The sequence below is a fragment of the Empidonax traillii genome, unplaced genomic scaffold (genome assembly GCF_003031625.1).
Source record: "Empidonax traillii isolate 1590-97213 ecotype Southwest subspecies unplaced genomic scaffold, ASM303162v1 scaffold460:size473327, whole genome shotgun sequence".
In the NCBI taxonomy this organism is placed as follows: domain Eukaryota; kingdom Metazoa; phylum Chordata; class Aves; order Passeriformes; family Tyrannidae; genus Empidonax; species Empidonax traillii.
Window position 1 is genome coordinate 409,809 of NW_020955653.1, and position 11,252 is coordinate 421,060.

The following is an 11,252-nucleotide window of genomic DNA, read 5'->3' on the forward strand; positions in this document are numbered from 1 at the left end:
GGGTGGGCGGTCCCTGGACCGGGGCGGGGCCAGCCGAGCCGAGCCGAGCGGAGCCGAGCCCGGACGGCAGAGCAGGTACGTGCGATCTGTCCGGAGCAGGGATCGGGAAGTTCCCGGCTGCCTTTTCCCGCCTCGCCCGAGACGTCCCGGCTCCCCGCTCGGTGAGAGGCTCTCGTTACTGCTGTCCGGTTTCTCTCCAGGCTCCTCCGAGCTGGCTGCTCCAGCCGAAGCAACCCCTTACTGCCTCTCGCAAGCGAGCCAAGCTTGCTGCCAGCTTTAGCGCTTTCTCGCTCAAGCGCTCCTCTCTGCCTCTGCCTGCCGGGATGCTCTCTCTCCCTAAGATCGCGAGCCTCGGCTGGCACGCCTGTTCCTGTCCCGCAGTGTCCTGTCGCTTCCCCAAATCCCAGCCGCTCAAGCAGCCGCTCTGCTGTCCCGCAGCCTTCCTCTGCCCCGTACGGGATCTCCTCGCATCGCTCCAGCCGAGGAGTACGGCCTCTGCCTCTACACGTTTTGCTCCTCTTGATGTCTTTGCTAAGTTTCTCCTCTCTCACTGACTCCCATCTTCAATTTTTTCTTTCTTCCCTCCCCAATCCCCCTCCCCGACTAATCTCTACCTGCCTCTAACCTCTCCCTTTTGGCTTCAACCCTCCAAACTAGTTTTAATGATAATAGACCCCCCATGCACATCATTAATATAACGGTTCACATTCCATCTGCATTCTCCTGGCACTTAGCTACTCTCTCTGATGCTTTCTTCCTGCTTCAAAGGTAGACTTTCAGTCTTTACATGCTTATTCTCTCCATTCTTGTTGCACTTTCTTTGAAAGTCTTCTATAGTAATTCAGTGACTGTGCACTCCTCTGCGATGGATTTTAATTGTCTGCTGTTGTCTCCTTTCAGGTTCACCCTGTCCCACACCACACAATTCGCTCCTCTGTTAGTGCTTGCAGTGGTGGCTCACGGATCTACTCTTTCGTGTGTTTCCTGGTAAGGACTACTGTCCAGCAATCAGATCGGGTTTTGCTATGGTACAATGCATTTTTCCACAGTCTTTCCGTCGTTTCTTGATTGCAGTGGGCTAACTACTGTCCATACAGTAGGTGATGGTCTAAGTGTTATATCCGAGCGTATTTATTTGAATTGTGTCCAAGTCTTGCCTCTGCCTTTTGCACAACAACAGTTCTAGGTTGTCTGCTCAGTCTCAGGTCAACCAGTGTGTTGAGTGATGGCACAACCTCCTTCTGGATGTGGCAAAAGGTTCCTAAGGGGATAAGGATCATCTAAAACAATGCTGCCAAAGCCATCTTGTCGCTTTCTTTCTCTAGCTAATTACTCCCTTTCTTGGTGCACACTAAAAGCCTTGGGGTGTGATTCATTCCATCTGACAGTAGGCTTTTACCAGAGGCACCAAATCCAACCTGTTACTTTCTCCTCTGCAGCCTGAGGAGGGAAGGAGTCACCTGTGGAGATGGATAAGACCAACTACAGGTTGCAGTTTTTCTTCTTTTCTCTACTGCTTGTTACAGCAGTAATTTGGGGTGGCTGAACGTTTTGCTCAAACACTTTAGTTAGGTGACTCCTATAATCTCCCCACTCTTCTTATTTCTTTTTTTCCTTCACTGTCCTTTTTTTTTTTTTTTTTTCCTTTATACAGTCTTAAGAGGCTGGTGGTATAAGGACAGTTACAATTTTTGACAATCATAAAAGGTGGGATTTTTTAAAAATAGAAGCTAGAACTATACATAAACAGCTAGCTCACACCGTAGTCCTTCCTAACAAAGCCTCTATCATATCTGGGAATGTAGTAAGGATTTTGGCATTTTCCTCCAACACTTGAGATCTAGATAAGTGGGACCCATTTTGTTGGGTTGTTGTGTTTTTTTTGCTGTGCACAACAAGCATGTGCCTAAGGAATTAATAATTGCTATAGTTTAGTTTATAGTGTACAATCAGCTGTTTCTGCCCTGAGCTAGTGGTTTGCCCTAGTTACTCACTTTGCTGTTGCAAGGCTGACTGAAGTACAGTTCATATGTGAAGGCATTCTTAAACGTACGTTCAAACAAAACTTTTTGATACAAGCTCAGTACCCATACAGAGGCAGATGGCGCAGAACTTGCTGCTGTTGTTTTCTATTTTGCTTCTTGTCTTTTCTCTCTGGAAGGGGAAATGCATGCCCAGGGTAAATTGGAGACCATATCACAGCTAGGGTTGAAAGTCCACTGTAGCCAATGCTGGAAAAGTAAACATTAAGGTTGGGAAGGCCTGAGGAGGCAGCTAATGTGTCAGAAAAGCCCAGTTTTCTATCAAAACCAAATTGTGATTCCAGGCTTACAAAGGACACACAAATCTCCTGACCCGTCCCTTGAACTGAATTCAGCATTGGATGTGTTGCCTACATCCAGCTGCAAGCTTGAAGACTAGCATATGTAATGTTCTGAGCCAGCTATAGGTCTGACAAACATGTCTTTCAAAATCTATAGAAACTTTAATGTTACTATTGAAGCCATTAGTTAGTTTTTCCTGATGGCAGAACTACAGTTCTACTGTTTTCTGTGCATTCTTGAGTGAAACTGAAAAATAATTCCCATATTGAAAGGGGACTGTTTTAATTGTTAAACTATTATGCTTGTTGGCAGATCAGTTGCTCCTGCAGCGTGCTGTACTGTAATTTCTTACCTCAAGAAATCAGCAACAGTTAAGAAATGGCCAAAGTCGAAAGGTTTGCTTTTCACGTTCCAAGTCTGGAGGAGCTTGCTGGGGGTAAGTTATGCAGCTTGTAACTTTTTACAAACTTAAAATGTACTCTTCAAACTTACATTAAAGCTCATACCAAAACCTTCCTACAGACAGTACGTGGAGAATTTCTGCTCTTAACACACTGAGATGTAAAGAACAGCACTATTTTTCTATATGCTGTGATTTTTGTAGCACAGACAATGACTCTGCCCCCAAGCCCCCTTGATATTTAAGCACACAGACAGGCTCTCAAACCCCTTAAAACTGTCTGCTGTATTTGCAAATTTGTGCACAAGTTGTGAAAGTTTGGCAACTAAAGAGCAAACCTCTCCATGGATACAGGATCATCCACCCTCCTCTACCCTCCAGTATTTCTTTCTTTTTCAGGACTACTCAAAACACAGCTGGCAAGATGCAGTGTAGCATGGCAGATCCTCTTGCATGAACCTAGCTGGCTCCTCTTTCAGTGATTACCTTAGAACAGGGTTGCAGGAAACATCTTCTTTAGTCTGTTTCTTTCCAAAACCTTCCCAGAATGTGCTCAGAATAACAGAATGGTTGAAGTTGGAAGGGTCCAACACACTTGCTCACGAGCTTCTTTCCTTGCACTAGCAGAAAGGTAGTCTCTCCCCTGCAGCAGATCTACTAAAGGTTGTTGTCTTTCAGCCTGATCCTCAAGTTCAGTTTGCCACTTTCCCAAATCTGTGTCAGTTTGATATTTCCATGCGTTAAGAAAGTGTGGTCCAAAGATTACCCTGGGTGATTCTCAGTGCTCTTCTCACTCGGTCAGACTAGGGCAGTAGGACAGCTGCTGTAGACCTGTGAGCTCTGCAGAGAACACCATGTACTTGAAGTGGAACAGCTTGAAAGAGTAGAAGAAAAATTTCATCAGAAAGCAGAATTTTCCATTTTTCCCCCCTGAGGACCTCCTGTAAGCTGTGAATTTTGTTGCTGTTCAGCTTTTGGGTATAATTTGAGGAATGCCCTTTTATTGTCCTTGTCCACTTACCAGAAGGTACTGAGATGTATTTAGAATTGTGCCAAGTACCTTCCACTGACCCTTGTGGTCAACAGCATTGTAAATCTGCTCTTGAGAAGTAAGGTATGGCTGAAATCCTTATTGGAGGAAACAAAGACTCAGGAAAATCTTCTGAGCAAATAAGAAACTGCCTGATTTGAGAACAGACTTGATCTTCTGTTCTTTAGTTTGAGAAATCTGTCAAAGCAGACCCCCAGGCATGAAAGAACCTGGACCTTTTAACATGGTATTTGAAGCAGTGTATGTAAGGACAATCCCTCACTCAGTTTAGGCTTGGAAGTTGTTTCCCAACAGTGCACTCATCTAATCCTCCCTGTTGTTTGAGTGACTTCGCAGGTTCTGAGCCTAAAAACCATTGATGTGAAGCAAAACCAAAATTTTAGATTTGGTTCATTATCACCAGCACCATTCGTTAGCTGTGCACTGACAGTGGCACTTGCCAGAAAATCTCCACAAAAGCATAAACACTATAGGCAGTATCCTGTGGCAGAAGAAATTTCCAGACAGCAGAGACAGTTTGAGATTATAATCAAGCTATTGCAAACAGTCTGGTTAATGTATTTAAAGAACTGATTGTCCCTTCAGCTAAAACTTGCTTCCTCCTTTGCTCTTGCATCACATTTGACTGTGATCATAATTGTCTGCTGTTTGAAACAAACCCACTGCTGAATGTGATTTAAGTTTACCCATGTTACTTCACATTGTGTTGCTCCTAGTGCTACTAGGAGCAGTCAGTTATTATATTTCAATGAAAATGTTTTTAAAATACTTTAAATGAATTGATGTGGCAGACAACAATTACCTGAACAAGCTTTTGCTCTTCTCTGAAGCTTTGATGCATGAAACAAGTGCCTACAGACAATTAAATCAATGGAGTAAGCATAAGTAATGTATCTTGCTGAAATAAATCTAAACAGATATTTATAGTTGTTAGTAACTTGTCAAACAAACTCTTGGTAATTTTTCATTGTCAATAACTTTGCCATTATTCTTTATTACAGTTTTGCAGAAAGGGCTTAAAGAGAACTTTGCCGATGCTCAAGTCTCTGTTGTAGACTGTCCTGATCTGACTCAGGAGCCCTTCAAATTTCCTGCCAAAGGTAATCTAGCATTCCCTTCTTCCACTCAATCTTCTCCTTTCTTTCTACCTGATTCTAGTTGGTTTTGATCTTCTAAAGATGTTGGGAGAGTTTATTTTTCAGATAAAGAATATACATGAGAGGAGAGCTAAATTTTATATCTCATACTTCCTAGTATGAACAGGGACAAGTCATTGCTAAGTACTTGTCATAGTTTTTTTTCTTAATCTGTCACTGCAATACCCACTTATTTCTTAAGATTTTTTAAGTGTACTGAAAAGGTTTTGAAATTAAGTTGTTTTCTTCCAGACGGGCAAATTTTTCAGATCCATGCCAATGACTATTTGAACCTAAGGTGTTGTGCTTCCATTAGTTTTTAAATTCCTGCCATTCGCATATGTCAGTGAAGTGAAACTATCTTATTCTGAATGGGATTCATCTTCTTTGAATTAGCTGTCTGGAAGACAGACATGTCATCTGTGCTACTCATCTGAGTTCCCTCTGGCATCAGTGTAGGAAAGAAACACTTCAGAAGGTGATTCATCCCTTCTTAAAATACATATCCAAGTAAGTGGGATGAATTGTCCTGACACTCAGACAGCTTCCAGCTTTGCTAAAATTTTGCAAGGGGAGCCCCAGCAGAGATATCAACTGTGTGGTGGAGAACTGGCAAATAGAAGATGTTGCCCACTCTATTAATTTCTTTGTGTTTAGAGAATGTTAGTTTTACAACCGGTTGCATAGCACTAAATCCTACTGTGAATCATTTTAGGGCTTGGACTTCTTAATAGTGCAACACTTTACCTAAGTATTTAGAAGTTTGAGGAAGCAGTTCTTTGGTGGGTTAGACTGTATGCTCATTTAGGATTAGTAGGAAAAAATACTTTACCAAGCTAACTGGATGTATTCTTACAGGAATCTGTGGAAAGCCTAGGATAGCAGATGTGGGAGGTGTTCCTTATCTCATACCTCTGGTACAGAAAGAAAAAGTGAGTTTTTCCTGTAACTGTGGGGTTTAATACATATATCAAAAGAAAAACAGTGTCTTGTTGAAATATAAACAAAACTAACAACTAAGAGATACTATAAGATTCCTCTTGTGAAAGGGACTTTTCAAAGTTTTACAAGATTCATTCTGACGTGTGTTAAGCATAGACCATGTGACAAAATCTTACACATTGTAGCAAAAATAGCTCATTGTGGTTGATGGTTCATCTTCTTCTATTCTCAAATACAAGTCAGTTTTAGAAACATACCATCTGTGACAGGAACCATGGAAGGAACTACTGAACAAGGGGCTTGTGTGCACATTCGTATATGACTTGTTGTATGCCTGCAATTTCAAGTGACAGCCACGCTTCTTTGTAAAAACTGGCTGTATTTGTGTTCTCAGGCCAACACTGGATTTGCATTACCCTCCTTTTCCAAGAATGTCATGCCTCCTTGCTGACACCTCATCCAGTCTGTCTTTATATGATATTCCCTTCCATTTTTTCCATAGACATTTTAACAAGAACAATAATTCGGTTTTTGAGTATAATGGCAGGGGAGCATACAGGCAAAATCCACCTGTCAGAAAACAAATGGACATCTAACATATTTTTTGCTACCAAATGTTTTGTTGTGTTCAGAAACTGTGTTCAGCCTAATCATCCAAAGTATATTAGAGAGCCTTGTGAATTAAATGCATCCAGAGATTACAGTGAACAGAATGACGATTCCAACTCAGAGTGCCACACTAAAATCATAAAATCATAGAAAGGCTTGGGTTGGAAGGAACCTTAACGATCATGTAGTTCCAACCTACCCTGCTATGGGCAGGGATGTCACCCACTAGATTAGGTTGCTCAGGGCCCCATCCAGCCTAGCCTTGGGATGGAAGGGTTGTTTCTGTTTTGCAGGTTTACGATCTCAATACAGTTGCAAAAGACATAGAGCTGCCCGGAGCATTCATTCTTGGAGCTGGAGCTGTTTCATCTCGGATTCTTGGAGTAAATGCTGAGGTCAGTAAATAAGTGCAATGGTTCTCCATGAATTCATGGGAGTATCATAACAATAGACCAGTGTCATAGAGGGTATTCCTCACTTACCACAAAATACTTAATAAATACTTTTCATGCCACAAGCACAAAAAGCACATTAGAAGGAATTCAGATGAGGGCCATCCACTGAGGTGCAGAGTACTGAGGTAATAAAGATTAATTTTTAACTTGTAATTCTTCAGGAAGCATGTGATTGCCTTGGAGCATGCAAGAAACATGATTTTTTTTTTGAAACTGATTGACAAAGACCTGACCAGAGGTTTTAACTCCAAGATTTAGAAAAGCTTTTTAAACTTACTGGTAAATGCCTTTAAAATACTCCCTGTGTTTCGTCCTCTCGGCTGACTTTACCATTGTAAATTTTAAAGATGCCACATACAAAATGGAGGCAGGAGGTAAAAACTACTGTCTGTGGAGACTGGTTAATCAGAGTTTTTTCAGGCATAAACCTCTGGTCTTGCCATCTCCTTTTAATGGATTTATTGGCAGGTGAGACAGCACATCTCAACATTAAATTTGGGCCACTGTAATAGTGGTTGTTTCTGTACACTGAGAAAGTATCACATAGAATTCCAGTACTTGAATTGGACCTCAGATACTTTTTTTTTTTTTTTTTTTTTTAACACTAGCATTCATCTTCACATGACATTAAATTTAATTGTCCAAAAAAAGAATATCTCTTTTCTGGATCTTTCATTTACACTACAGTATTAGTGCATTTTTCTTACCAGTTCAAATGTCATCCTGAGAGACAGAGCTATGTGATGAAGAGAATTATTTCTTGGGTTCATGGTCCAAAGCTTAAACAGCGTCTAAGTGAATTCAGTTCATTTAACTGACTCTTACATGTTCTAATTGACTTACTTAACTTTTATATGTTCTTTTTCTCAGCTTATCCCTATTGTTCAAACTAAGAGTGAAAAAAAGCCTGCTGTAAATGGGAGCTATGTTGCTCAGATAAATCCTGCAGACAAAGGGTGCCTGCTTGAGAAGTACAGCAGTAAATATACTGACTGTGAGTTTGGACTGTTGGCCAATCTTTATGCCAGTGAGGGCCAACCTGGTAAGGTGTGTACTTGGATCAAAGGTGACTTGTTTGTAGAGCTTTGGGACTGAAAGGAAACTCATGATTTACCGTTTTACTATCTGTTTTCTGTGGTAATAGTAAAGTTGTAATTCCATGAGAGAAACGTACAACCATAACAGACGGATGCCAATGAACAAGAGGAAAAATTGGCGGAGACAGAGAAGCATTTGAATTTTTGAGGCATAAGTATTAGCTTAATAAAACCTTTCCATCATCATAAATCATTCACCCAAATCTAGTCCAAACTAGCAGTGATTTAAGGTAATGGTTGTGCAATGTACTTATGTAAATCAGATGTGGGCACTTGCCTAGCTTTTTGTAGAAGTGCTTTCCCTGACACAGCCAGCACAAAGACGTATTGGCAGAGCGGTCAAAAACTATTACATGGAAACTGAAAAGTCTTCTCTGGTACCAAGAGTTTCTTTTTAACAGGGTGGAAGCCAGCTGATAGAAAGGGGGTGCTCATATCACTGTCTCATGTACTGAGTAAATCTCTTGCTGCCCAGCACCCTTTACAGGCAAAGCTAGCATTGAACAGAAGTCAGGAAAAGAGAGTTGGTCAGGTACTGGAAGGAGCAGCACTTGCAGGGAATTGCATTTTCAGAAGGTAATTTTGGGTTATCAGCTTCAGAACAGCTTTTACAGACCTTTGCAGAGTGTTGCAGCAGGAGACAGCAGTGACCGATTAACTCTATTTTCCAGGTCATTGAAGTGAAAGCCAACGGAAGAACTGGGGAACTTAACTTTGTTTCCTGCCTGAGACAAACTTTAGAGAAACACTATGGAGAAAAGCCAGTTGGGATGGGTGGGACATTTATCATTCAGAAGGGGAAAGCGAAGATTCACATTATGGTACGTTGTTCTCAATTCTTGTAGCTTTCAATGTCCTCCTGAGAACAGAAGTATAAATCAGTGTGTAACATCTTAGTGCCTTGACTTTGTATTTTTAAATGTATGCATAAACTATTAGGATAAGCACTGTATTAAAGCAAGGAGCTGACATTACAAAATCAGTGTTACAAACTAGTGATGCTGTTTTACTTGGCCTTAATACCATCATCTCTTGAAATCCTTGGGCAGGTAAAGAATTGGAGAGCTATTGTAAAACGAATTGAAATGAAACCCGTGACCTGAGATGATACTTACAGGAAGCATTAGACTTTTTTAAAAATAACTGAGCTTCTAAAATGTACCAGGAGCAGGAGAATCCTCACCTCAGTAGTTCTTCCACTACCTGTGCTATGAAAGAAGCAATATTCTGGTCACTTCTATTTCTGGCAGAAACACGGTGATGGGCACTGGTGAGCTTCTTTTGGTCAAGAAGGAAAAGGAACAGAATAGCGGGAAGGGCAAAAGTGAAAGAAATCTGCTAAAGAAAATGTATCTTGATGCAAGTGTCTTCCTTTTACTTAGAAAGCTGCTTTTTTCTTTTTTTTCTGTAGCCTCCAGAATTTTCTACCTGTCCCCTGAATACTGATGAGGATGTGAATAACTGGCTCAAATTCTTTGAAATGAAGGCTCCACTGATTTGTCAGCCAGTAATAGTTTCCAGAGATCCGGTGAGCCTCCTTTTTCATTTCTAAGTGTAAACTGAGACTTGTAATGAATTTTGTCTTGACTGTGATCTTCCTTTTAAGAACAGGAGTGTGTAAGTTTTGTGTTAGACTCTTCCAGAGGTGGTGTAGTGAAATAGAAGTTTCTCGTTTCTGTGACTTATTTGAACTGAATCTAGGTCAATCTGTTCTGAAACCTAGTTGTTGTTCGTAGTGGATTGAACTTAATGGTTCCATTCCAATTGCAAATGTGCAAGTGTTTGCATCTCAAATCCAACAGCACAGTTTGCATTCACTGCTGGCAATGCTGGGAGGAATGCCAAGAGCATGGAAGCTGGTTCAGCTGTGTGTTTATGTAGTTCACTTTCATAAGAACTCTTTCTGCTAATGCTGTGTTGAAATACATGAAGCATGTGTCTTGTTGCTGAAGGAAATTCAAGTCTGCAAAGCCTTATGCTGGAAAGTTATCTAGCATCTTTCACAAGCACTAAATTCAACAGCAAATAATTCAGTATTAAAACTAATCTGGTTTCAAAAATCATTAAGATGCTCATCATTAGGAAAATTATTTATTTAAAGATAACCAGGAAACCAGAGATGAAAATGACCATTTTATAAATAACAATGCAGTCATAAGTAATATTAAAACATTTTTCCAGAGTTAAATGAGAGATACTGTAGGCTTAAATATGTTCAAGGGTGTGACATTATTGTGTTGTTATGGGGCAATCTTTCTTTGGCTTACAGATAAATTGTGTACATCTTCTCAGAATAAATTGATGTGTACTGTTCCTCAGTATCTTCTTGCAGCCCAGACAATTCCTGGACCACATCAAACAAAGCAGGGCCAGGTCAAGGGGTGTGATTCTCTCCTTTATGAGACCCCACCTGGAGTGCTGCATCCAGCCCTGTGGCCCCAAGAAACACATGGACCTGTTGGCGTGGGTCCAGAGGAGGGTCATGAAAATGATCAGAGGGCTGGAGCACCTCTCCTGTGAAGACAGACTGAGAGAGCTGGGGTTTACCATGGAGAAGAGGAGGCTCTGGGAAGACCTTATTGCAGCCTTCCAGTACCTAAAAGGAGAGACTTTTAGGAAAAATGGAGAGTAACTTTTTAGCAGGGCACGCGGTGACAGGAGAAGGGGCAAGAGTTTAAAATTGAAACACTTTTTTAAGTGTTGTTCACGTGAATGCCTCGTTTATGGACCTTTCTTTCTCTGGTGATAGGGCTTTGATCTGCGTGTGGAGCACACCCACTGTTTCAGCCACCACGGAGAAGGAGGGCACTACCACCAGGACACCAGCCCGGACAGCGTGCAGTACCTGGGGTACTTCCAGCCCGCCGAGCTGCTCTTCCGCATCGACAGGCCCCAGGAGACGCACCTGGTCGGGAGAGACTGAGCCTCCTGCTGGGCGATTTAATCTTCCCGAAGTACAAATGCTGATTTTTGTAACGCTTGTAATTATGCACATTTATCAGATTTAAGAATAAATACGAGACCAGTAAACTGCCGACTTCTTAATTGTGATAAAGGGTTGGGACTCGGAGTGGACGCGTTATTGGAGTTTTTATGACCCAATTCAAACTGTAATTTCGTTACAACGTTATTGTATATTTTCCTGCTGTTTGGTTGTGCTTCCTGCGTGTCCATAGCTAACGAGGGGGAACCAGAGGTGGTGAAATTATGTGTAGAACAGGTCGTTAAACCAACTTCT

General features: G+C 41.4%; 1 protein-coding gene across 3 annotated transcripts; it reads left to right on the plus strand.

The window, feature by feature from the left end:
* Window positions 1–43: 43 nt before the first annotated feature.
* CUNH11orf54 (chromosome unknown C11orf54 homolog) lies at window positions 44–11,044 on the plus strand. 3 transcript variants are annotated; one of them, XM_027895419.1, is made up of 10 exons: window positions 44–161; window positions 901–987; window positions 2,637–2,760; window positions 4,777–4,875; window positions 5,770–5,843; window positions 6,756–6,857; window positions 7,788–7,964; window positions 8,686–8,835; window positions 9,426–9,542; window positions 10,764–11,044. In XM_027895419.1, exons 3-10 carry the CDS (start codon window positions 2,703–2,705, stop codon window positions 10,935–10,937), a joined length of 951 nt encoding a protein of 316 aa, XP_027751220.1. In that variant the 5' UTR covers window positions 44–161; window positions 901–987; window positions 2,637–2,702; the 3' UTR covers window positions 10,938–11,044. The 3 variants fall into 3 exon arrangements, with proteins under 3 accessions (XP_027751220.1, XP_027751222.1, XP_027751221.1); XM_027895421.1 differs by having other exon boundaries at window positions 901–977; window positions 2,636–2,760; XM_027895420.1 differs by having other exon boundaries at window positions 59–75.
* The last annotated feature ends 208 nt before the right edge of the window (window positions 11,045–11,252 follow it).